Source organism: Saccopteryx leptura, chromosome 1 (genome assembly GCF_036850995.1).
Source record: "Saccopteryx leptura isolate mSacLep1 chromosome 1, mSacLep1_pri_phased_curated, whole genome shotgun sequence".
Lineage (NCBI taxonomy): Eukaryota > Metazoa > Chordata > Mammalia > Chiroptera > Emballonuridae > Saccopteryx > Saccopteryx leptura.
Genome location: NC_089503.1, coordinates 98,024,157 through 98,050,910, shown reverse-complemented (window position 1 = coordinate 98,050,910; position 26,754 = coordinate 98,024,157). Strand labels below are relative to the sequence as shown.

At 49.4% G+C, this 26,754-nt stretch overlaps 2 protein-coding genes across 7 annotated transcripts in view; one reads left to right on the top strand and one right to left on the bottom strand.

Annotated features, from left to right (window-relative positions):
* CBL (Cbl proto-oncogene) overlaps positions 1–9,622 on the top strand; it is a 126,635-nt gene extending 117,013 nt beyond the window's left edge. For all 4 annotated transcript variants that reach the window (XM_066371719.1, XM_066371724.1, XM_066371729.1 and 1 more), the window contains one exon: positions 518–9,622. In XM_066371719.1, coding sequence (XP_066227816.1) covers positions 518–801 — 284 coding nt within the window. In that variant the 3' untranslated portion in view covers positions 802–9,622. The remainder of the gene's footprint in view (positions 1–517) is intronic.
* Positions 9,623–10,785: 1,163 nt separating this feature from the next.
* On the bottom strand, positions 10,786–17,651 carry MCAM (melanoma cell adhesion molecule). 3 transcript variants are annotated; one of them, XM_066371738.1, is made up of 16 exons: positions 17,538–17,651; positions 15,734–15,858; positions 15,434–15,641; positions 15,277–15,347; positions 15,100–15,187; positions 14,003–14,182; positions 13,774–13,895; positions 13,527–13,689; positions 13,312–13,430; positions 13,101–13,242; positions 12,813–12,934; positions 12,563–12,704; positions 12,384–12,458; positions 12,075–12,222; positions 11,632–11,749; positions 10,786–11,156 (listed from the first exon to the last, which is right to left on the bottom strand). In XM_066371738.1, the coding sequence occupies exons 1-16, from the start codon at positions 17,602–17,604 to the stop codon at positions 11,127–11,129; spliced, it is 1,920 nt and encodes a 639-aa protein (XP_066227835.1). In that variant the 5' UTR covers positions 17,605–17,651; the 3' UTR covers positions 10,786–11,126. The 3 variants fall into 3 exon arrangements, with proteins under 3 accessions (XP_066227835.1, XP_066227840.1, XP_066227842.1); XM_066371743.1 differs by having other exon boundaries at positions 12,384–12,455; XM_066371745.1 differs by lacking the exon at positions 11,632–11,749.
* Between the last annotated feature and the right edge of the window lie 9,103 nt (positions 17,652–26,754).

Here is a 26,754-nt window from a genome sequence, read left to right as displayed (position 1 = left end):
GAAGCTGGAAACGGGGAGAGACAGTCAGACAGACTCCTGCATGCGCCCAACCGGGATCCACCCGGCACGCCCACCAGGGGGTGACGCTCTGCCCACCAGGGGGCGATGCTCTGCCATCTGGGGCGTTGCTCTGTTGCGACCAGAGCCACTCTAGCGCCTGGGGCAGAGGCCAAGGAGCCATCCCCAGCGCCCGGGCCATCTTTGCTCCAATGGAGCCTCGGCTGCGGGAGGGGAAGAGAGAGACAGAGAGGAAGGGGGGGGGGAGGGGTGGAGAAGCAGATGGGCGCTTCTCCTATGTGCCCTGGCCGGGAATCGGACCCGGGACTTCTGCACGCCAGGTCGATGTTCTACCACTGAGCCAACAGGCCAGGGCCAAGCCCAGCCTTTTGACTGAAGAGCTTATGTTCCCAATTGATAGTAGGCCAGTAGTATTTTAATATTAGCATCTTGTTATTACTGCCATTAAATGAGGATTTCTCCCCTAATTTGCAAATATTTTCTTTCCTACTTCTTCTAGACTTAACTGAGGGTTCCCAAGTTCCCGAGAGGCCTCCCAAGCCCTTCCCCCGGAGAATCAACTCTGAACGCAAAGCAAGCAGCTGTCAGCAAGGTGCCGTGGCTGCCTCTGCTGCCTTCACCTCACCGCAGCTCTCCAGTGAGATTGAGAACCTCATGAGTCAGGGCTACTCCTACCAGGACATTCAGAAAGCTCTGGTCATTGCCCACAATAACATTGAAATGGCCAAAAATATCCTCCGGGAATTTGTTTCTATTTCTTCTCCTGCCCATGTTGCCACCTAGCGCACCATCTCCCTGCTCAGCTTGAGGACCAGTGGGCCAGGAGCCCTGCTCAAGGATCTCCTAAAGAGCAGGCGGTCTCTTGGAGACTTCACAGTGAAGTTTAGTCCTGTCTGTGGGACATCACATCTGTGGTTCCAAGATTTCAAAGCAGTGGAATGAAAATGGACCAGCTAGTATGTTTTATTATTTTATTTGTTTTGGGAGTGCATTTGAAAGTGTCTTTCAACCCTATGTAGAGAGAGTGTTTTGATTTTTAAAAATGGTAACCTATCTGGGGAACAGTCCATAAAACAGTAAGAGAGGTATTGTGCTCTCAATCCTAGTTGAGCACTTAAGACTCCTGGGTTAAGAATGTGGTAGTGTATGTGTGTCTGCCTGTGGTTGTGTATGTCCTGTGATTATAAGATTAACCTGCTGTCTGTGTTAATTCCAGGCAGGGAAAATTAGCACAAGAGGTTTAGGAAGGAATCTTTTTAAAACATCCACATACTGTGGTGTTATACCAAACCCCAGTGTGTGTTACAGCTTCAGCACTCCCCTGGCTAGGATTTTCAAATGCATAGCTAAAGTCTTATATTTTTAGAATACCCTCCCTCTGTCCTTTCCTGTTTCCTCTTTCCTTCTCCTCCTTGGTGTCTCTCATTGGCAGTTGGCTGTTAAGACCAGCCTTACTGAAGCCAAGTGACTATTAGGATGTTCTTTATTAAGTGATGGTGTTTGTTGGTTGGTTTGGTAGACAGGTGGGGGTAAAAAGTACTGTTTGATTCTAGCAGCTAACACTAGTCACTCCAAAGCACTGTTCCTATAGGAACACTGAATCAATTAAATTACGATGTTTTAATTATCATAACTACATAATGACTTATTTGAGATAGAGGCCTTCAAATACATTCCATGCTCTTTCCAGAAAATAGTCTGTGGGAGTTAGTTGCCTTGGTGCCAGGTGTCTGTGTGTGTCTGATGTAAGTCATGAGAATTTTTCTACTTAATGGGAAGGGAAGAACATTTGTTTCCAGCATGGCTTTCTGGCCTGAATGCCATGAAGCTTTCAGGAAGCTTCATTCACATGCTCTTTACCTTGTTATCTATAAAATGCATTAAATAGACAATAAGGATTTATCTGTTCAATTTTTCCTCCCAGTGAATGAATTCCAGTTTATATGGGTATCTCCCTTTGAACATGAGCCTCGTTATATTTTCAGAAGTGATTTTTTTCTTTGCCCTTTAGGAATGGGGGTGCCATCCCTAGTAGCACAGCATTTTGCTGATAGTTAGCACCAATCCTGCACTGGTGCCTCTCTACAACTTGGTGTTCTCTTGTGCCTGTGGCTTTGGGAATGTAGCATTTCCTCCTTTCCTCTTCATTTTAGGTCCTATGTACACTTTAATGACCGCATTCCCCACAGCAGTTAGACATCAGTTAGTGTAATAAATTACTTTACTGTAGTCAGAGACAGTATGTGAACAGCCAGGCAGTTTGTGTATTTGCAGTTTCCTAAAGCAAATTCAGAGTTCAGTGCGGAGAACACCATTAGTTTTTGTAGATACTGCCGGATGATCCCTTGAGTTCAGGTCATTCTCTGCCCAGAGTCTTTTGCTGACTTCCCTAGTACTGCGTAACCTTCTTCCTTAATCAGAAGCAAACCTGCTTTTCGAATAATCTACCCTTCTGAGAATCTAAATCATGCTCTTTTCTTAGATCTAGACAGAAACGACTGTCTTTAGGTCTCTTTCGCATTGTCATCTTTGTAACTAAAACATTTTCTAACTCTTCTCTTGACTTTCAGCTATTCATAGATCTTTTGGTTTTGTCCTCTTAGCCATTTTCATTCTCATGGTAGACAGTGCAGGCCTCTTTGTTGGGTTGCCATGGTCATCCAGTGTCTCCTCTATATCATCAGGTGTGGGAAGTCCTAAATTGGGGTGGAGGGGGCAGAGGAAAGTGGCAGTCAGTAGGAAACAGTAACTTGGCATCTCCTTCTAAAAGCCAGAATAGTGTTTCATTTGTGGTAACATTTTGTTTGTTTGTTTGATTTTTTTTGTTAATTTTTTCATTGATTTGGGGGGGGGGCAGAGAGGGGAATAGGGGGAGAGAGAAGCAGCAATTTATTGTTCCGCTTAGCTGTTCCATATAGTTGTGTACTCATTGCTTCTTGTATGTGCTCTGACTGGGGATCCAACTTGCAGTCTCAGAGCTGCAGGATGCTTTACCCACTGAGCCACCTGGCCAGTGCTAGTTTTGTATTTTGTTGAGATATTGAAGGCCTAGACAAAAAGCTAAAAAAATGGCAGCAGGTTTCATGCCTGTCCACACTGGAATTTCCTTGTCTGTAGATAATGTGCATAGTCTGAAGATATATCAAGACACCAAAGCCCTGGTTCTGGATATCTTTTGCCTTTTCCAAGTGCCTCCAAAATCATCATATTTGGAGATTATGTCCTTGTTTATATAGGCTAAGGGCAAGTTCATTCTTTTTTTTTTTTTTTTTTTAACCAGTGGAGTACTTTTGTAGCTTTCTGAGTCCTTCCTGAACCGGCTTGCCAGATTCTTGTGTTGAATATGTGTACCATTGATTGGAGTGGTCATTAGCTTGTCAGCTGTGTATCTGTAGGCATTCAGGGTTTTAGACCACTCTGTGAGGGGTTTTCTCTTTGACTGGGTGCCCTGAGGGCTCGCCTTGGCCCATGCCTGAGATTGTCAGGCAAGCCTCAGGAAAGTTTTCATATGGCTCTTGTTTTTAGGATATTTCTAAAACTTTTTTTTCTTTATATATTTTTTTAAGTGAGAGGAGGGGAGATAGAGAGACAGACTCCTGCATGTGCCCCAACCAGGATCTACCTGGCAACCCCCGTCTGGGGCCAATGCTTGAGTCAACTAAGCTATCCTCAGCACCCAGGGCCGACACTCAGACCAACCAAGCCACTGGCTGTAGGAGGAGAAGTGGGAGAGAAGGGGGAAAGGGAGGGGAGAGAAGCAGATGGTCGCTTCTTTTGTGTGCTCTGACCAGGGATTGAACCTAGGACGTCTGCATGCTGAGCCGACACTCTGTCCACTGAGCCAACTGGCCAGGGCTAATTTTAATTTCTTAAAATTTCCTTTGACTAAGATTCTAATAACTTGTTCTTCAAACTTTATTTATATGACAAATTTTAACTCTCTAGCTCTACTCTGAATTTAACTAAGATTGCCCTTTTATAAGCAGCCTTTATTGTGAATTTTGCCATTTTTGGCACTCTTTCCTTTTTTTTTTTTTTCCTATCATAAGTGATTCCTTCTCTGTTAACTATCAGGTGGATATGGGAAAAACCATTTTGATGTTTCCCTATATCTTAAATATACTAGGTGATTCTGTTCAACCCAGCCTCCTGCTTTCCTGGCTTGTTTACACACAGCCCAGCACGTTAATTGGTGGCCTCTGTGCAGCGCTCGCAGTCACCTGCCTCTGTCACATCCCATTAAAGCGTAGGGGTCGTATAGTGGAAAATCTGTGAGCTCTGTGATATACCTCCCTATAAATCACTAGTAGATTGGGCAGCTGATCATCTCAGCATTCATTGGTTATGCTTTGTGTAAACAGTGGGCAGTCATTCTCTCCCACTAGCCCTCTCTTCCCTGAGCCTCTCTCCAGATGTCCTGCAATCTTGTCTTTTTTTTTTTTTGTGACAGAGAGGGACAGATAGGGACAGACAGGAAGGGAGAGAGATGAGAAGCATCAATTCTTTATTGCAGCTCCATAGTTGTTCGTTGATAGTTTTCTCATATGTGCCTTGATGGGGGGGGGGGGTGCTATAGCAGAGCTAGTGTCCCCTTGCTCAATCCAGTGACCTTGGGCTTTACAGCGACCTTTGGACTCAAGTCAGTGACCATGAGGTCATCATGTCTATAATCCAACACTCAAGCCAGCCTCCTGGTGCTCAAGCTGGTGAGCCCACGCTCAAGCGGGCGACCTCAGGGTCTCGAACCTGGGTCCTCTGCATCCCAGTCCGACGCTTTATCCACTGCGCCACTGCCTGGTCAGGCTGTTCTCTCTTTTACAGACTTTCAACACCAGGGCCCAGGATGTATCATTTTGTTGTTTTGTGGATTTAAAAAAAAATCTCTTTAGGGGGTTGCTCTTGTTCATACTTGAAGTATTTATTCTATAGAAAAGTAAAATATATTTTATGGTACAAACAGCAAATTTATAAATGAATTTTTATAAATTTGCTTGCAAAGTAGGGACTCAGCTGTATGTTCCCTTTAAGGCACTATTAACCAGCTCTAGACCTTAAAAGAAAAATTTTTTTAATTGAGGTATAATTATATAACCTTAATTTCTGGTGTACAGTGCAATGATTTGATATTTGTATCCAGTACACTGCAAAGTGATCACCACAATAAGTTCATAAGTTTACTGAGCATCCATCACCATACAAAGTTACAAAAAATTTTTTCTTGTGATGAGAACTTTTAAGATTTACTCTCTTGGCAACATTCACACATGCATTAAGGATCTACACCTTTTTGTGGGTGATAGCAATGGTGTTGATGCAGAATCTTATCCTACCTCACATCAAAGTCAGAGGCTTACAGGTCTTCTTCCCAACTGTTTAGAAGTCTCCCTTCTTACCATGTTCTTTCTGACTCTGCCCATGGAAGAACAGTGTTGTGACCATTGACCTGGCTGTTTACCAGTGTGTGTGTGTTCAGCGCACCTTTACGAGTGGTTACCGTATGCCCACAGTGTCGGCGCTGTTCTTCTTGCCACTATGTGGGGATATACTGGTGTTGGGGGTTGTACTTGGGCTGCCTAGCACTTGCATTTAGCCCTAAAATAGCCCTTCCCAATAAGATTGTATAGTTTTTATTCACAGATCTTTTATATTTCCTTTTAAAGCGGTCCTGGTTAACATGGGTTCAAGACTCTCCCATTATTCCCTATTGTCTTCCTCTAGCCTTGATAATGTCTGGGAGATTTCTGAGTGTAAGTCTCATGGATATCCCCCGTTTTAATGTATTTGAAGTGGAGTCTGTGTGGTGGGTTGAGGGTTATGTTGGCTCAGAGTTGCACAATTGGGCATTTAAATGTTTAAGCAAAGCATCTGCCTACAGCTCCCTTTCCAATCTAGTGCCTTCCTTCTTCTTTTACTGAGCTGCTGTATCCCTAATCTCCCCTGTTGGGAAGTTTCCTTAATAGTTTTCTGGAGTCTGTCACCATCTTCCTTTCTGTTTGGAATTTTTCAACCCTTCAACAATCTCTACAGCTAATCCTGTGTCTTAGAATGGCTGAAGGTATGGGAGAGGAATGGGCGCTTGTCTTTGAGTCCTGATCTTCAACCAGTTGTTTGGCTTCTTGAGTCAGGCAGTTAAATAGACGAAATGCAGTGAGTTCTCAGAAATGTCAGCATTTGTTTCTTGAGGTAGGGAGCTTAGAGACCCTAGAACTTAGCGTTAAAATCAATACATCATCATTCTCCTAGACTTTTCAGGCTTTAGAAATTCATTCTAAAGTATTCTAATTCAACATAAAGCATTACTGTTACTAATTCAAACTCAATCTACATTAGCAGTCTATGGCCATTTAATACATGGAAGAAGGTCAGGTTGTATTTTTCAGTCCTGTTTGGGAATCCTTTGGATGCAAGAAACATAAGTTTCCACGCTAAATGAAGGAGGGAGCCTAGGATACAGGGTATTTCACTGCACCCACGATAGGAAGTACAGTTGACACTTGCATGGAGCTGGAACCAGAACACCTAGCCCTTTATCCTGCATGTCAGGCTGTTTATTGGCATACATGGCCCCAAAATAGAAACTCCAACCCTCAAGTCCACTTGACCTCCCAGCTCTAGAGATCACCATGAACAGATTCCTGGTGCCTCTTTATTAATATTCTCAAGAAAGAATGGGATCACCCTAGCACACTGGTTGGGTATCTACCCCGACCAGTCATCATTGGCACCCAGTGCATGCTCCTTCAGTGGGGTGGTAGAGGGGTTCTCAGACAAGGGGTATGTATGAGATAGATACCCTAAAAACACTTTAGTGGCAACATGCTGTCATCCGGCTTTTTTGAGAGAGAAGAGGCAGCTGTGGGGCTTTGGGACATCAAGGAAATTCTTAGGTTTAAATCAATTCATATTGCTGTCTTCTTTATTTCCTATTTTTCTTCCTTTTATGAGTCTTGGTCTCCAAGATTTCTTCTCTCTCTTTAGGACCAGTTTCATCTGTTTTGGAGCCAGTCTGTCCTTAGGGTGACATTTCTTAGCCCTCATTCAATCTCAGGTTTTCTAGCCCCCTTTCATATTAGAAAGCAGACTACAAATCCCACTGTAGTTACGTAGTGTCTTTCAGTTTCAGCACTGAAAATGTATCCATTCTATGGCCTGCATCCCTCCGCACCTTCCTCCCCACTCATTTGTCTGATCTTTCCTATATGGGGGACCTCCTTAGTAATCTTAGGCAGGCCTCCCTAGGTGCCTCAAAAACGGCTTTGCTGCAGCCAGTAAGGATATATGATAATTGGGAGTTGCCACGGTATAAATTACATGTAGATTCCAGTTTAAAATGGAGTTTTTACTGAGAGCTCTTTAGAGGGATACCTTCACCTTCCCTGTCCAGTTGCTTTCTTTGTAGTCCTGTATTAAAACCTTTATTCAAAAAAGAACAACAAAAACAACTGTGCTTCTACTTGCCTGAATCTTTTGATCTTACTTCTCAACATGGAGCCTGTCCTTTGTTATTAAGGCATTCCATAATTATAACTTTTTAAAACTATTGGAGTTGTTAAATATACACAGAAGTAACCTAATAATCCAAAGATATACATTGAGGCACATAATTAAGGATTGTCAGATTTTATATTTGATGTCCTATTCTGGGCTCCAGAATTAAGAAGGGTAGCAGTGCCATGTGCCTTCAGTGTCCTAGGAAATCTGGGCTGGTTTTGGAGGGGAGTTCCATGTTCCTTGGTTCTGGAAAATAGCACAAGAGTAAGAGGTAGGGAAGCGGGTGAGCAAGCGCTATGTGGAGGCCCATTCATAGTCAGATGGGGAGTGCTGTCCCTTCCCTTGTACAGTGCTTGGGGGAAATGTGGAGGACCACTCCCTGTTGTACTGAGCAAAGGTTGAAAGCCAACCTCAGAGCTGATTCTGCCACTAAACCTATTGTTAGAGTTCTGATTACCTGGCCCCTTATTCTTGATTCACCCCAAAAACTAAAGTGAGAGGCACCTCCCCCTTTGCCTCTTACAAGTTCTCCTTCTACCCCTGCACTAGACTGGAAGCCAGAGGACACTTGCTCAACACATGCTATGTGCAACTAAATGCTCAGGCCCTTTCTCCTCACCTCTAACCCTGTTATGACTGGGGAGGTAGCCATTCTTCTGGCTATCTGGAAACTGAGGAGGCAGAGAGTGACTTACGAGTCTGTAGAACACGTGTTTTCTCTTCCTTGGCCTCTTTTGCTGCCTGGGTGAGTAAGCCTGCAGGCGCAATGCCCATGAGAGTAGATGCCTCTTGGCCTACCCTTCTCAGCATTGTTTTAGTGTCTTGGCCTTGACCTGCTGAAACGTGGTTGGGCCGTGGCAGCTGTGAAGTACCTCTGACATCTGCTTTCTGGCTGTGGTAACTTGGGATTTTTAAATCTTATATATCTTTTTTTCCTTTATTCAAAACAAAACAATTTTTAGCACACTGAAAAAAAAAAGCAAGCCAAACATTTTGTGCCTTTCTAAGGCAGTACTGTATCCCAGGCTGCATTTTAGATCTTAATATGGAAATACCAGAGTCTTAGCAATCTCCTCTACCTTGAGTGTCACTAGTCCCTATGGTGGGAGAGGAAGTGTCTGTGTGGCTGGAGATGACACACGGGTGCAGCATGTCAGTGGTCCCTTTTCCTTACCATGATGCTTACAAGAAATAAACATTGTACTCTGGGATCAATCAGAATCTTAGTTATCAGGTTGACTGCTGTCTCAAACAAGAAGAGACAGTGTCTACGATTTCCAGGTATACTATGGACCCTTTCAATGTTTTAGCCTTCTTGATCCTGTTAATGACCTGGCTGCATGGAAGTGTCATACGGACTCTCTGGAGAAGGGGTGGGTTTTTGTCTTCTTGGTGGATCCTGAACTGGCCTAGACCTCCTGCCCCCTCCTGTTCATGTGAAGACTTCAGACTTAATGGCATTAAGCAGCTAGTGCCCTCTATGAGGTCATTTTCCCCTGGGAAAGGCGGCAAGAACCATATATGTACCAGAAGCCTGTCCTCAGCATTGTGGCCACTAGGTTTCACAAGGGGGGTGGGAGAAAATTGTTTTCTATATATATAATGGCATTTTGCATATCTCTTTCCCTTTTCTCAGTTTTTCCCTGCCTTTAACAAATAAAGAATTTGGAGACAGAAACAGTTCTTTCTATAGTCCTCCATGTTTGGGACTAAACATTCTTGGTCTGGGTGGGGCTGGAGAGGGCTTGCCGCTTTCTCCAGAGTAAAGTCTGTCTGTGTATCAGTGTTAAAAAATAAACAGGAAAACTTAGATGAGATTTTTGTTGCCTATTTTAAAAATGTGTCATTAATATAAAAAATTTATATTAGTAGTATTTAATCATTCTCACATGTAGAGAATAAAAACAGAAGATAAATACTCTTACAGAGAATAGCAGAGCTTTAAGATTCATTTTCAGTCCCTTGTGTTTTGCCAATGTATTAATGTTTAGAGGTCTGTTATACTAATGTTATTTATTAATTTTTTTCATTTATATACAGTTTACTAAAGAGCTTTTTCAAGCACCCATGTCTGTAAAAAATATTTTTAAATAAAGTTTCTTTTGTTGTAGCAGACTGGAGTCCTTGCTCTTTTGTAGGGATGGAGGTGTGATACATGGGGTAACTGTGGGCCCACTTATCACAGCAAGTCTGCACTACTTCACGGGCAAGTCTAAGTGACAGGAAAGAGTGGGAAAAGGGCAAAAGCTCCTTTTTAGTAGCCTGCCAGGCCCTGCAGGCCGCTAGAGTGGGGCTGCTGTGCTGCTAAGCATTAGGTAGGGAGGCTGTCCGCTGGTGGAGCTAGAGCCAGTCTCTGCTGCCAGCTACAAAGGGTTTTGTGTTCCTTCTGGTACAGTTCCAATTCCAGAGGCCCCAGGCTGCTGTGTCCGTAATGAATAAAAAGCAGTGTAAGATTTCTGGGACAGTTAAGCTGTGTGTGTGTGTGTGTGTGTGTGTGTGTGTGTGTGTGTGTGTGTGTGTGTATGTGTGTAAAGGAAACAATTTGCAAATTTACACTCAACCTAAGCTGTGTGTGTGTGTGTGTGTGTGTGTGTGTATGTGTGTAAAGGAAACAATTTGCAAATTTACACTCAACCTAATAACCACACATGCACACACACAAATACACATATATGCCCCAAGCTCTGGCCAGGCCCATTTCTCATCCCTAAAGTATCATCCTCCCATTAGGGCCCTTCTTTCAGGATATAGGGTCCGTTAGTTCAGTTTGTATAAGTTTGGTGCTAGTATAACTAGAACCTTGATCCCCTTAAAGGACCATATGGACCACATCTCTGTCCCCTACTCTCACCTTTCAGCCTTATGATGAATATAGAGGCCTGAACCCAGGGGCCTTAACTCTGGGAAACACCGCGCAGCTTCCTCACTGCAAGGACGATGAAGTATTAGGGGATATTTTATCGCTTCATATTCATTTTGAAATACCCCTAATTTTTGTGAGCAGTATAGAATCAGAAGTCTTGTAAGGCATGCCACCAGTTCCTGGCTTGTACCCAAAGAAAGAAGTGTTACAAAAGGGACTCCAGAGGCAGGCAGGCAGGCAGGCAGCTGCTTCTAGATACTGCAGGGAACTCTCCAGAACTGCTGTGCACATGTACTTCCCTGACGGAGAAGGGGTCTGGGCTTAGTGCATCCTCACTTCAGCGATACAACTGAATTACAAAGCCAACTTTGGGGCAGGATAAATAGGCTACTTAACTCAATAACTGCTGGCAGAAGATAGGTATTTACATCCATATTACGTGTAAAGAGAAAACATACGTTCTGCAAGAAATTCCAACCCACTCCTGGAATACTGAGGCCCAATTTGGGGTGAATGTCACTCAACACATTGAGACAGGATTGGAGTGGTCCCTGAGGAGGGGCCTCCAGGCCATGTGAGGTCCTTCTCAGGATGGCTCTGGTCCTAGCCCATAGGCCCTCTGAAAGGGGGTCTGCAGGTGAGCTGGAGCAGGGGTTCACTTTAGAGGCTTTGGTGACCATCCAGAGTGCTGGGGACGAGGGTGAGCAGGGAGCAGGACAAGTCCAGGCAGGAAGAACTCGGTATGATTCGGTGGCTAGTGCCTCAGATCGATGTATTTCTCTCCCTAAAAATGGGGAAAGTAAGGGGAAGGTGGAGATAGTGACCAGAGTTCAGGGTGTGAGCACAAGGGAAGAGGTACTGAAGCCAAAGCTGATGAACTAGGTGGAGCAGCCTAGAGGGAGGAAGCAGGGTGGGTACTGCAGGGCAGGGAAGGGGAGTTCAGGCCCCTAAGTCAGACTGGGCCACATGTCACACCTTGTGACCTGAGCCACAAGTAGTGTTCAGGGAATGGTGGTGGTGATGGGGTGGGTCTTTGCTCTCAGTCCTGGAAGCTACCCTGCCCAGGGTCCCTCAGCCACTTGCCTGGCTCTACCATCTGTGAAGAGTGTTAGGAGGGTAAGGTGCAGTCTGCTCCCAATCTCCAGCAGAGGAGAGTGAAGGATCGAAGTTAGTGTTCAGGGGAAATGAGAACCATTAGCCCCTGATGTTCCCAATCCCTGAAGCTGTGTCAGGCACTGGCCATAGGAACTGCCTCCTACCTGGTCTCCTGGAGCCCTCTTGTCACCGTTGCTCCCTTGTAGGAGGCCCATCTCTTCTGGGAGCTTATCTGACTTAACTTCAACTACATATTCGCTCTTATGAGATGGGGGCAGTGTTCTGGGAGGAGGAAGGGAGGCAAGAGGTTGGCAACTCGGGCAAGGGAAGGACAGGGCCCTCGGGAAAGATGCTGGGCTAGGTGATGGGCTCTTTGGTGCTCTGGGGCCGGCGCAAGTAAGGGAAACAGGTAATGAGTGGAAGGGAGAAAATGTGACTGATGGAAGCTTGGTAGTGGGCAGTAAAGTAGGGAGCACTCAGACCCAGCGTCCCACTCCTGCTCCTAAGGGGCGTGGGTGCTGGGGAAGGTCAGGGAACATCCTGAGGAAGCAGCAAGCTGGGTAACACAAGATGGGGGCAGGGGCAGGGTGCTAGGAGCCACGCTTACATCTCTTGTTTGCCTGACCGCCCACAAGGCAGCTTGCCCTTCTTGTAGAAGAAATAGAGGACAGCACCCAGCACAGCCAGGACCAGGAGGCACACAGTCACAGCCACGATGACCACACCCTTGCTTTGGGGCTCTGGCAGCTTTTTCTCTGTCCCACAAAGACACTTGTAGTTACTGGGGCCACATTTCCATCACTGCCCCACTCAACCAAGGGCCATGCTTACCTTCCTGGACAGGACTTCCCAGGGTCGTCAGGGTGGAATGAGGATGCCCTGGTACAGCCCTGTTCTTGGGCCAGGCCCTGCTTACCTGTAGAGGTGCTGTTGGCTCTGGCATGTGGACTGACAGTGGAGGTGATGGGACCAGTGGTTCTGTTGGAGGCTGCTGGGAGAGCAATTAAATGGATTGGGACAGGGCTTAGGAAAAGCAGAAGCTGGTGCCCATGACTGGGCGTGGCTCTAGGCATACGCTGCCGGCAAGGCCCTTACCCAGCTCCAAGAAAATGACAGTGGTGTTTTTGCCCAGGGAGTTGGAAGCCACACACTCAGCACCAGTCCCCAACAGTTCTGGAGTCACAAGGACATTCATGATGCTCAGCACACTCTGTGGACCTTGGTCTTGTTCACTTGCCTATGAGGAAAGAGCCACAGCTAGGGGATGGGGAGGACATCCTGTCATGGCAGCAAAGCCTGGGCAGGGATGGACGAGAGCACAGGAAGATGCCCTGTGCCTGCTCACCATGCCGCCGATGCTCCAGGAGATGGTGGGCCGAGGATATCCTGACGCTTCACAAGTCAGATTCACCATTGTGTTCTCCTGCACCCACACCTTCCTCTTCTTCACCACCATCCACGGGGACCCTGGAGAGGCAAGGGGCAGGGTACGTCAACGACCTCTGCTAGCCTACCTCCCTCTCCCCACAGAGCACTCTAGGCCAGTGAGCGGCTTTTTGTCCTCAAAGAGCTTGAAACACCCAACTTGGGGTACCTTCAAGGGGCCACCTGATCTCTGCCCTGGGGGCCTCACCAAAAATAGCCACGTTGACCAACTGTGTGCGGTTCAGGCCTGGTACGCTGGGCACAGATGCCATGCAGCAGTAACCTCCCCCTGCGTCCCGCTTCAGGTTGTTTAATTGAAGTACAGGTCCCTTTTCCAGCACCTCTCCTGTCTGGGGTGAGAGATGTGTCAGAGGCCACCCCACCGCCCCTTGCCCACAGCCCCAGGGCTGCCTGGGTACCTTTTCTCTCAGCCACTGGAACTCGAGGGCCTGGTTACTCTCTGCTTCACAAGTCAAGGTGAGGCTGCTGCCTTCTTGGCTTTCAGGGGCCATGGGGCTCACCCGGACATCAGACACATCTGGGAACACAGCAACAGTGTCAGTGTATGGGACATGGGGGCAGATTCCCTCTTGCCCCAGCCTGGTCCCCTTGTCCTAGACCCCCAGCCCCTCACAGTTCACCAGCAGCTCCCGTTGGTCACTCAACAGCGATGCCGTGGTTTCTAGGTCCAGGCCCTGACATTCGTAGAGCCCGCTGTGCTCCTTCTGGGCAGGCTCCAGGACCAGGACCCCGTCGTCATTGACTGTCTCCTCCACCACCTCCCTGGTGCTGGGGTTCTGGGAGAGGATGAAGAGGTGAGCAGAGTGCACCTCCAGCCCCTCTTATCTCCCTGTCTACACCCAGCATGAAGTCCTCTGCACCTGCTTGCTGATGCTGAAGTGGGGTGGGGGGTTGCCATCAGCCAAACACCTGATTTCCACACGGTCCCCTTCCTTCAGCATTCCCACAGGCTCCACTTCCAACCATACCTTCTCCGCTGGATCTGCACAGTAAACGGGGAAGCTCTCAGCCATACTGCCCGCACTGGGTGGGGAGAGGCTAGCAGGAGCCTCCTCCAAGCGTAGCCCCAACCCGTTGGTCAGTACTCACAGAAAACAGGGACAGTGACTTCCTTGGATTCCTTCATGTGGTTTCCACTGGGCAGCCGGTAATTAAGCTCACAATAAAACTGGGCATCTTTGTCCTCCTTAAGCAGCTGTGCCTTCAGAACACTCCGCAAGGTATACAGACCACTTGACTCCACAATCTGGGATGACTGAATGTGGACCCCTGGGCAGGGAGGAAGCAGGGAGAAGGGCTTGGCTTCAGCCCTGCCTCCAACCCACCCATGGTCTCAGCAGGAGTTGGTAGAGGAGAACTAGAGGGACCGTTATCACCTGCAGAAGGCCAGCCAGGTACAAACGACAAACTGCAACCCTTCGACCTAGCAATTTTGCTGCTCTTTATCTACCCAAGACAAACACACATGGATACACATACAAAGATGTGTGCAAACAATGCTCCAAGGATGGAAAAAAGAAATGGATGTCCACTAACATGGGAATGAATGGGAATCCTGAGTAGCAGGCTAAATAATTCGGTCGACCTAAATAGACTGACCTGTAAATATTTCCAAGACTCGCTGTCAGAAGAAAAACAAAACTGTATAAGTGTATAGTATACAATCCCATCTAGATCAGGGTTTCTCAACCTCGGCACTGCCGACACTTTAGACCATATAACTCTTGTTATGGGGTTCTTGTAGGATGTTTAGCAGCATCCTGACCTCTACCCACCAGATGCCAGTAGCATCCCTCCATTTGTGAGAACCCAAAATATCTACAGACATTGCCAAATGTCCTGGCCAGGGAGCAGAATCACTCCTGGTTGAGAACTACTGATTAAGGTAATAAAAAATAAAAGCCTATATATTCTTAGACTTACTTAAAAATGTAAGTACAGAAAAATAGGCTTGAAAGAATAGACACTGATTGACAGCAGAGATTCGTTCTGGGGCGGGGTAGGGGTAGGGGCTGCATCTGGGGCAGGAATGAAATTTTCCTTCTAGATTTCCTGTACAGTTTAAATTCTTATGAAAACTTTTCCAAGTATCATGTGTGTATTTTTTTTTTAAGTAAAATAAAATGGGAGGTGGGCCCTGTGTGGTGCCTTAAGCATGATTTTGAAGGGCTGAGAGGAATACTCACGGTTCTTCTGCTCTTTCAGAGGCCGGCCGTTCTTGTACCAAATGACTTGAGGAATGGGGAACCCATTCCTCCCCACACAGGTAGCAACCTAAGAAGGATAGGGTGAGTCTCCCTGCCTCCGAGACCCTGCCAAGCCCACCTTAGCTCCTACCACCTGGCCACCTTGGCAAGTCTCACCTCCTCAGGCTCCTTGCTGTTCACAGAAATGCCCAGGGCATTGGCCTGGATGCTTGGTTCCTCTGGAGCTTCTACAAGGGAAAGAAACGGGGAAGGCGCATAGGACCAGACTGCATCAGACCCCCCACTGCCCACAAGGCATAGATCGGGCACTCACTGTAAACACGGAGCTGGATGCGGTGCTCCTGGGATCGAGGGCGCTTGCCCTGGCACAGGTAGATGCGTTCATCGTGGGGGGTGACATGTGCCAGGGCCAAAGTAGTACCTTTGTCCTGGAGGCTGAGTCGGTGCTGGTACTCCCCAGGTTCGCTCTGACCTTGGCTCTGGCGCACACGGAAGATGAGTGTCGGCTTCTCCTTGTAGACCTAGGGGAGGTAGTAGAGGAGGTGGGGGTTCTGAGCTACATGGGGGGTAAAGCCTCCCCTGCTGCTGCCCTCTGTGGAGCCCCATCACTCACAGAAAACCAGTCCACATGGCTGAAGTTGCCCTGGGAATGGGAAGGGCCACACTTGAGTAGGGCTGTGCTGCCCACTTCCACCTCCACTAGCTCAGGCTCCAGCTGTTCCACCTCTCCAGGCACACCTGGGGGTGAGAGGAGGGCCACACAGCAGTGTGTCAGCTCCAGCGGCTCCTCATTCCCTCCCTTCACACCCTCTCCCTGCAGCTGCTCTTCCTGTCACTTCCAGGGTCCTCTTCTAACCCTCAACTGCTCTCTGCCCTTCTCCTCGGGCCAGCCCTCTCCTAGTTCAAGGCAGTTGGGATGGTCATCTCTGGTCATTGGGGCGGAGCCTCTGAGCGCCAGGAACCGCCCAGATGAGGCTGGCAGAGAGGGGCAACCCAGGCTCTGGGCCAAGAGGAAGGCCCCTTTCCTTCCAGGCCCCCTCCTCGCTGAGTGAGCTCACAGTGTGAGAATGCAAGGCATGTGCCAGGCTGGGGCACACAGGTTTCTTTGTGTCCCCACACCCAGGGGAAGACATCATTACTCTACCCTTTACACCTCCCCCCCAAAATATCCCTCCCCAAATCCCCTACAAGACCCACTGGTCCAACCCTAACTAGAAGCTCCCCTTTCATGCTCCCCAAGCAACACCTCTGTGAACACCCTATATACTCAGGGGACCCCATCCAGGAAGTCTTGTGAATATGGAGGGATCAGAGTCTCCCAAAGGGGTCAAGACAAGGGCCAGGAAGTGGGCAGGAGTGACATCAGTGGTGCCAGTGTGCTGCCTGCTGTGTGGAGGTGACGTCACTCAATCCCATAAGCAACTCTGGGTTGTTGCCCTGGTCTGGCTCCCAGACAAGGAGGACAGATGGAATGGTCTTCAGCACACAACAGAAGCCTCAGGTCCCTGATTCTGTGTCCCCAGATCTAGAAGGGCAGTGCAGAGTGGGGTTGGACCTGCAGCTGCTATAAAGATTAACTTAGTCCTTTCCCTAGAAATATAGTCAGCTTGGGAGGCAGCAACCCGGGTCACCCCAGGGACGCTGTAGGCACTGGGCATAAGGCCAGAGAGCTGGGTATTGCCTAGCCCTCCCTTTCCCCAGCCGGACAGCGGCTGCGATCTGGGAGAAGGAGCCAAAAGAAACATGCGACACCGCTGCGGGCCATACAAGGGCAGTGTGGACCTGGGAGCGCCCGGCTCCCAGCAAGTTCATGTAAGGGTGCTCTTCCCACCTGAATGAGGTCCCATTTCCAGAAGTGTAACAAATTTGGGGCGCTTCCACCCTGGGAACCCTCAATCCCTCGTCTCTGCTACCTATAATCCCGTCATCCAGGTAGATGTTCGGTGACCCACACCGCCCCCCCCCCCCCGACAACGCCCAGCTTGGACGGGAGCCGCCGCCCATCCCCTCTCCCTCACCACCAGCCTAGCATGAGGCCCAGGAGGGCGAGGGAGGGCTCGGCGGACCCCTCTAGCTAGGAAAGCTGTCTTTACCAGCAACAGGCGCACGCGGAATTCATGATTTGGGGGTGATGCGCTCTAGCTGCGCATCCTGCCGCCGCTCCAACTGCGGGCCCCAGCGTGAGCACCTGAGCAAAGCTCCCCGCGCCCCGGAGGCGGGCCCCGCCCCTCCCGCGCCGGCGCAGCCCCCTCCCCGCCCCCAGCCAAGCTCCGGGAACACTCCGGGGCTACAAACTGGCTGAGAGGAGAGCGGCGCGCTCAGAAGGCGCCGGGTGCCAGACACCCGGGAGGAGGGCGCACGCGGGAGCGCAAAGCTGCCGCCGTTCGGGGTGCAGGCTCCCCGGCGGCTTCACTCACCCGCGGCGCGGCGGCAGCAGCAGCAGGCAGCCAGCAGGACGGCGCAGAGGAGCGCAGGCAGCCCCATGCTTCCCCGAGGAGGGCAAGCGCCAAGTAAGAGCCTGCGACCGCCGAGGCTGACGTCAGGGGGGAGGAGGAGGGGGGAGGGGCAGGGTCCCGAGCGCCCGGCGGCCCCGCCCCGCCCCGCCCCGTCCGCAGACCCCCGCCCCCGCAGGGCCCGGAATCCCTCGCAGCGGCAGGCCACTGCCGGCCTCCCTAGCCCGGTGTTGGGAAGGGTCAGGGGGGCAGGGACAGGTGTCTCCTGCCGCTTGCCTAGCCGAGGAGGCAGCAAGTAGAAGCTGACCGGAACGGCCAGAGTCGCCGCGGTCAGACCAACAGCGCTCAGCCTCTACCAGCCGTGCAGCCCTGGGGGACCTCCTGGCGGAGGAGCAGCTGACGGGGGCCTCCCGTGTAGGCTCCTCTCCCCGCCTTCTCCTCCACCCTGCCCGACCCCTGCCACAGAGAAACCAGCCGGCCACGGTCGCTTCCCAGAACCATTGCACTGTCGCGGCTGCCGCCGGCCTGGCACTGACCACACGCCTCGCAGTCTTGGCATCTCTGCGGGACGAACCTGGGCCGGATCCCACAGACCCAGAGGTACAGTGTTGGGGAGCGGAGATGGTGCTTTTGGCAGTTCCTTCCAACCCGAGTTCCTGCAAGTCTGTCCTAGATTGGACGAAGGAGGGAGGGAGCCCAATTAACAGGTCAACGGTTTTCACACTTGCCCAAGCCCAGACCTTGAGAATTTTGTTTCTGTCCTATTTGCTCATTGAGTGCCTAGTCTGGGACTCAGTTTCCCTCACTGAATGAAAAGAGGGGAACAGTTAATGGGTGCGGGGTCTCCAGCTTGACCCCTGAAAACCAGTTGCTGTTCCTGACAGTTGCACGAACCTGTGTAGCAGGACTCCCCCCACACAACCCACCAACCCTCAGGCTCCCCCAACACCGCTGACTGAGTTTCCCGGCTAGGGGCGGGGGCGGGATGGAGGAGGAATCAGATCTAGTTTTAGGGGCCTGAGTGGGTTCTGCCACACAGCAAGATGTAGGCAGCCTGCAGCTCCCCTTCTTCCCAAACCCTGGGTCTTCTGACCTCTTGAACTAAGACTCTGGGGAGTGTGATGGACTCTTGTCGCAGAGAGACCCCTCACCCTGGCCTTTCTTTTGCTGGGACTGTCAAATAGGGACTTGAATTTTGGGTGGAGGCCTGTTGCCTGGCCAGACAGACTTTTTGCCTCTTGGGGGAGGAGCAGGGTGAGGCAGCAAATGCCAGAGATGGGCAGATGACTTGAGAGAAGACTCTAGGATGGCGCTTTGATGACACAGAGGTGACTAGCAAACCACATCAGCCTTCGTCTTTCAGAGCCGAACTGACCCCTTCCTCTCTCTTCATAGTCTCCAGCCCGGGACCTGGAGCCAGGGGAGTTGGGGGGTGGGGTAGAGGAAGAGGAGGACCATGGCTCCCCATCCCCCACAGTGAATATATGGACTGGTCCAAGGCCGGGAGCACCAATACAGGAGCTTGTCTGTCTGTAGGGGCAGAAATGGGAATGGCTGAAGGATGCTGTTTGCACTGGCAAGTCCAGAGCTGGGCATGGAGCTCAGTTTCCCTGCCCCCACTCCCTGACTTTCACTTAACACCATCAACTAATCATTCTCTTCTCTCAGGCCTGAAAACAGTGCCAGCTAACCACCAAGGACAGTCAGTTTGGAAGTACGCCCTTAGGAGAGAGAAGCCAGGTGGGGCTGGAGGAGCTTCCTCTGCAGTGAAGGGGAAATGTAGAGCTCAGAGTGACACCCTTCCCTGCATGGCCCCACCAAACAAGCACAGACTGTCCTTTAAGGAAGCCAGTAGTTTAGGGTGACCTGAGTGGCCAGGGTCAGACAGCTTTGGGATGGCTTAATTGAGGACCCACTTTGGGATTCCAAACCAAAGAGACAGGACCTTGGAGGGGATTCAGAGAGGACTGGAAATAGGGAGAAAGGGGAATGAAGACAGAACATGCTAGGTGGAGCAGATGTTGGGTATCAGCTCTCTATAGCCTCTAAGATGCCAGAAGATAGAGCTTCAATAGTGGCAGGAAAGCAAGGCAGCAGAGGAAGAACTTCAGCAAGAGGACTGAGATCCAGCAGGAAGGGAGACCAAGAAGGCACTGGTGAGCATTCTACCAACAGAGACTTGCACTAGGACTGGGTTGGAACCAGACTTGCCCAGATATAGGCCAAGGTCAAAAGAAGACGCCCCCCACTCCCACCAGAGTACTAATTCTTTGATCTGCATGCAGAGGGAAAGGGTAGGAATGCTGCCTTCTCGCACCCCCCGAGTAGACCCAGGCTACTCAGATATAAGGAAACTCCAGTGTGTGGAAGGCCCTCTCTTGGGTCTTTGTGGCATAGGTGCGACTGAGGCTGGTGGCCATATTCTGAGTGCTTCAGCTAAAGTCTCCAGGGTGTATGTGGCTTCCATTTCATTGTCAGAAGTGGAGAAAAGTGGGGCCCAGCTCCAGTGGAGTTGGAGGTAAAAAGATAAGGATGGGCTTGCCCCCAGGGGCTTGCGGGGCTGAGATCTGAACGTAGGAGCCCCCCTCAGCTCTAGCAGAGTGGGCACAGCGGCCTCCCACCCACTCCTTTGGTCCAGGGGCCTCCTCCAGGAGGATGTGAGAACAGGCAAGCCTGAGGAAGGAAGCTGATGAAGACAAGTTTGCAGCTGCAGTGGGGAGGAGCTGGGAGTGAAGGGGGTGGCCTAGAAACTTTGACAATTATGGAGGCTGGGGAACCCCCTGGACTGGCCAGAAAATAGGGTCCGGTCTGGGTTGGAGAAGAGCTAGGAGAACTTTTCCAGAAAGGGGATCTGAGTTGGGGGGAGACTACTGAGGGAGTAAAAACAAGGTGGGGGGGGGGGCAATTGTTGCTGAGGACATCATTAGGGCAGGAAACCGGATACTTGGGGGCTGGGTGAGAGATATGGGGAAGGGATTGAATGGGGGGAAACAGCCCCTATCCTGGCCGGATATAGTCTCACCCATGTCCTCGCACCTGACCGGGGCAGGAGGAAGGTGCTGCCTGAATTGAGGTGTGGAAGAGGGTGATTTGGGGGTATGGGAGGGGCTATTTTTAAACTTGGAAAAAACGTGAGTGAGTTCATCTCCACCCTGAGTACTGGAGGCAGCAAAGGCCCTATTGTACAGGGGTCCAGAGAAAGGGAGGGGAGGGATGAGTGGCACAATGGTGAGGATTATGTTGGAGCAGGCACAGGGAGAGGAGGGTAGAGAGGGGGGTCTTCTTCACAGCTGGCCTACTGAACTCTGGGTTCCAGCCAGGCTGGGGCTTGGACAGAGTGTGTGCATGTGTGTGTGTGTGTTCCACTTACATAAAGCCCCCTGTTGGGGAGATGGGGGTCTCTGGCATTGCTGACCCGTCCTGCGGAGGGGGCTGTGGGTGGGATTCCCACAGCCTGGCTTTCCCAGGGACTGCAGGGTCTGTTCCCAGGCTTCCAGCATTCCAGTGACTCCCCTGAGAGCGTGTTGGCCTCTTTTCTCCACCCCTTCCCTGCCAGGGTGTGGGGGGAAGGAAGGAGAAAGAGGTTGTGGATGTATGGGGATTCTTCCTCGGGAGTAGGGAACCCTTAAACCAGAGCAAGGGGGCAGCGCGGAGTGATTGAGGGTGGTCACAGCCCTCCCATCCTAGTTCCCACTCTGCTGTGCCCTCAGACCAGGGACTGTCACTCGTGTCCCCTCTGCCCCCATGGTCCTTCAGCACACAGAGCCCAGCTCAGATGATCCCATGGCGTCCCAAGAGCTCCTACTCCCCAGGTCTTGCCCAGCAGAGGCTGTGGGGAGGCGGGGCATCCGGCTCCTGCTCGAAGCAACCCAAACATTACCATAAATGCTCAGGCTGTGTCGTTGCAAGCCAGGTGGGAGGGATTCGTGCTGGAGGTTCTGGGTCCCTCCAGAAGCCCTGAATCCAGTTTCCACGCCTTCCCTAGCGCAGCTGGCAGTGTGATTCAGTCTGCTGGCTACACACTCTGGAAAGTGGGCTCCCAGAGTAAGAGGTGGAGCTGGAGAGAGAGGGCTGCATGGGAGCCTAGGGGTTGCCTTCTTAGGTGCACAGTGACCTCTGATCTAGGAAAGAGAAGGACCCTCCTTCCTGGAGTTCAGCATCAGGACAAGGGTGAGGACTTCTGGGTCTCCCCCTAGCTCTTCAGGACCCACTCCTGCCTCCAAACCTGGGTCTCAGTTCTCTGGCTTCTGAGGGCCCTTCTGCTTGTCCTACCCAAAATTTGGAGGATGGAGCATTTTGGAGAGAGGGTTGGAAACAGGATACTGGGAGCTTACATCTCTCCCCCTCAGGGAAGTTCACATCCGCTCCCCAAAATACCACCATCCAGGGAGAGGAATGTCCCCAGAGAGCTGTTTAAATTTGACTTTGACTTGTCCCTGAGAAAAGGTCAGCTCCTCTATGGGAGAAGAGCCTATACCCTATATAGGAAACCTACAGATGCCAGTTCTGTGTCTCCTGGCTCCTCTTCTCCTCCCTGAAGGCTACTTTAAATATTTTTTAAATTAATTTTTAGAGAAAGAGGAAGAAGGAGAGAGAGAGAAACATCGATTTGTTCTTCCACTCATTTATGCATTTATTGGTTGATTGTTGTATGTGCCCTGACCGAGGATCAAACCTGCAACCTTGGTGTATCAGGACGATGCTTTAACCAACTGAGCTACCGAGCCAGGGCCTTGAAGGTCACGCCTGCATTTGTTTTTCTTTTTTTTTCTTTTTCTTTTTGCATTTGTTTTTCCTTCCACACAGAGCGTGGAGCAACCCAGAGAAACCCTGAAGGAGGGAGCCTTGTTCCACTCCACCTTGGTGGGGCCTGTGATCCCCACTATAGTTGCCACAGCTGATCTTGAAGGAGAGGAGGGAGGTGGAATGAAAGAGAAGAGAGGAGGCAAGCCAAGTGCCTGCTCCCTGCCTTCCTGATGTAGGGAATCACCCATCTAACCTTGAACCCTCTATGACTTGGATTGGGGAACTTTAGTTTAAAAAGCCCTGAGTGTAAATGTGCTCTTATATATATGCAAACACCAAGAAACTGTGAGTGACCTTTGTGCAGACACAAAGGAATGCATGTGAACAGGCTTTTAAGAAATTAGCCCAGAGCCTGACCAGACAGTGGCGCAGTGGATAGAGCATCGGACAGGGATGCGGAGGACTCAGGTTCGAGACCCCGAGGGCGCCAGCTTGAGCGCGGGCTCATCTGGTTTGAGCAAAAAAAAAAGCTCACCAGCTTGAGCCCAAGGTCGCTGGCTCCAGCTACTCAGTCTGCTGAAGGCCCGCGGTCAAGGCACATATGAGAGAAAGCAATCAATGAATAACTAAGGTGTTGCAATGCGCAACGAAAAACAAATGATTGATGCTTCTCATCTCTCCGTTCCTGTCTGTCTGTCCCTGTCTGTCCGTCTCTCTGACTCTCTGTCTCTGTAAAAAAAAAAAAGAAAGAAAAGAAAAAAAAAAAAGAAATTAGCCCAGAGCCCTGGCCTGATAGCTTGGTTAGTTAGAGCATTAGCCCAAACCACAGAGGTTGCGGGTTCGATCCCCAGTCAGAGCACATACAGGAACAGACCAATGTTCCTGTCTCTCAATCTCCCTTCCTCTCTGGCTAAAAAAATCAATAAGTAGAATATATATTTTTTTTTAAAAAAGAAAAAGAAATTAGCCTAGAGAGTTCTAGATTGCCCCTTCCTTTGTGCTTATTCATTAGCAAAAGAAAAAGGATGTAGTGACCGAAATTAACCTTTTCTCTATGTCATCAAGAAGTCCATTAGTCATTCTTTCCCCTTATCACCTAATCTTCCTCCCCTGTAATCCTGTTACCTTTGTTCTGCTTCTGATTAATAAAAGCTGAGGGAGAAGATTCATATTTGTCTCCCTTGGCAACCTCTCCCTCTTCCTCTTGACATCAGTTTGTGTCTTGAACAGGTTTTTTCCACGCCACACTGGTAGTTCCCAGCGGCCTGAAGTACTACATCCTGACCCCATGCCCCAGTGGTTGGGGCTTCAAGAGAACTTGAAAACTGGAAAGAACACAGGATTTGGAGTCAGAGAAAAGTCCCAGACTAGAGCAGACCAGGCTGTTCTCTCCCGTGACACCTTCCCCTCACATCCCACCACACTGGAAAGTGCTTGTTCAACTTTGGTCTCAAACACCCAGCTGTAAACTCCATGAAGGGATTAGTGGCTTTGAGGTATCCCTGCGGCTTAGTTCATCTTGGGCAAGTGGCAGTGCTCAGAATGAGGAAAGAAGCTACTCATATTTAACATTTGTACAGTGCTTTACAACTTAGATATTTCACTTTCCTTTTCTTTTTTATTTAATTTTTAATTTTGAAATTAAATTTAATGGGATGGCATTGACCAATAAGAGTACATAGGTTTCCAGGTAACATCTCTATAGCATTTGAACTGTTGATTGCATTGTGTGCCCATCACCCAAAGTCAAATCATTTTCTGTCACCGTATATTTGTCCCTCTTTACTCCCCTCCCCCCCGCTATTCCCCTCCCCCCTGTAACCACTTCACTTTTATCTATGTCCATGAGTCTCAGCTTTATATCCCACCTATGTGGGAAATCATATAGTATAGTTCTTAGCTTTTTCTAATTTACTTTTTTCATTTAGTATAATGTTCTCAGGTCCATCCATGTTGTACTTTTTTTTTCTGTTTTTATTATTTTTTAATTATTATTATTATTTTTTTTTGTATTTTTCTGAAGTTGGAAACGGGGAGGCGGTCAGACAGACTCCCACATGTGCCCGGCCAGGATATACCCGCATGCCCACCAGGGGGCGATGCTCTGCCCATCTGGGGAGTCGCTCTGTTGCAACCAGAGCCATTCTAGCACCTGAGGCAGAGGCCATAGAGCCATCCCCAGCACCAGGGCCAACTCTGTTCCAATGGAGCCTTGGCTGTGGGAGGGGAAGAGAGAGACAGAGAGGAAGGAGAGGGGGAGGGGTGGAGAGGAGGAGGGGTGGAGAAGCAGATGGGCACTTCTCCTGTGTGCCCTGGCCGGGAATCGAACCTGGGACTCCTGCACACCAGGCCGACACTCTACCACTGAGCCAACAGGCCAGGGCCATCCATGTTGTTGTAAATGGCAGTATGTAACCATTTCTTATAGCCAAGTAGTATTCCATTGTATAAATGTACTGCATCTTCTTTATCTAATCCTCTGTCAGGGACACTTTAGTTGTTTCCATGTCTTGGCCACTGTGAATAGTGCTGCAGATGTTTCATTTTTCATTACTGATATGTATCAATATTTGCAACAAAAATGAGGAAATGGAAGCACAAAGAATTACATCAGTGGTCCCCAACCCCCAGACCGTGGACCGGTACCGGTCCGCAGAGAAAGAATAAATAACTTAACATTATTTCTGTTTTATTTATATTTAAGTCTGAACGATGTTTTAGTTTTAAAAAATGACCAGATTCCTTCAGTTACATCTGTCTAAGACTCACTCTTGACACTTGTCTCGTAAGTTCGACAATTATATTTAAAAATACCACGGTTTTGGCCCTGGCTGGTTGGCTCAGCGGTAGAGCGTCGGCCTGGCGTGCGGGGGACCTGGGTTCGATTCCCGGCCAGGGCACATAGGAGAAGTGCCCATTTGCTTCTCCACCCCCACCCCCTCCTTCCTCTCTGTCTCTCTCTTCCCCTCCCGCAGCCAAGGCTCCATTGGAGCAAAGATGGCCCGGGTGCTGGGGATGGCTCTTTGGCCTCTCCCCCAGGCGCTAGAGTGGCTCTGGTCGCGCCAGACCGACGCCCCGGAGGGGCAGAGCATCGCCCCCTGGTGGGCAGAGCTTCGCCCCTGGTGGGCGTGCCGGGTGGATCCCGGTCGGGCACATGGGGGAGTCTGTCTGACTGTCTCTCCCCGTTTCCAGCTTCAGAAAAATACAAAAAAAATAAAAAATAAAATAAAAAAATAAAAAAAAATACCACAGTTTTTACGCCGGTCACATAATTTTATTTTGTGAATTTATCCGTCCCACCCTAGAGGCCAGTCCGTGAAAATATTTTCTGACATTAAACCAGTCCGTGGCCCAAAAAAGGTTGGGGACCACTGAATTACATGACCTGCCCTGGTTGGTTGGCTCAGTAGTAGAACGTTGGCCAGGCAAGTGGATGTCCCAGGTTCGATTCCTAGGCAGGGCACACAGGAGAAGCACCCATCTGCTTCTCTACCCCTCTCCCTCTTGTTTTTCTCACTCTCTCTCTCTCTCTTCTCCTCCCCTCCTGCAGCCATGGCTCGATTGGAGCGAGTTGGTACCAGGCGCTGAGTATGGCTCCATGGCCTCTGCCTCAGACACTTGAAAAAATGGCTCTGGAGCCAGGACCCCAGATGGGCAGAGCATCGCCCCCTAGTGGGCTTGCCAGGTGGATCCCAGTCGGGGTGCATGTGGGAGTCTCTCTCTACTTCCCCTCCTCTTACTAAAATAAAAAAATTAGAAAATAAAATTAAAAAAAAAAAGAATTACATGACCTGAAGTCACACAGCCTGTGAATGATGGTGCTACATTGTTTTATTGTGATAAAATACACATAACATAAAATTTACTCTTTAAACCATTTTAAGTGTACAATTCAGTGGCATGAAATACATTCACAATGTCATGCAATCATCATCACTGTGTATAGTTCCAGAACTTTTTCATTACTCCAAGGAACTTCAGTTTCAATCAAGATTTATCTAAATCTAAAACCTGTGCACTGTATCTGTAATAATTTACAGCTGTATTAAGTAAATATATATGGAAATGAAAGTAGTGGACTAAATCCCACTGAATGATGTTATATAAACAGGAAGTGCACGGGGATTCAGAAAAGAGCATCATTATGGATCTCTGCCGGCACTCTCCAGGACTAAGCACACTTTCTGGAAGTGTGGAGGCTTTAGTGAGAAGGTAGGTTTAGATAGGGGAGGCGTGAGGGAAAGATCATCCAGGCAGAGCAATGGTACAAGCAAAAACCAAGGGATGAGACTGAAGAAATTACAACTGCAACATTTCTGTATAAAAAGAGTTTCAGCCTGACCTGTGGTGGCACAGTGGATAAAGCGTCGACCTGGAAATGCTGAGGTCGCCGGTTCAAAACCCTGTGCTTGCCAGGTCAAGGCACATTTGGGAG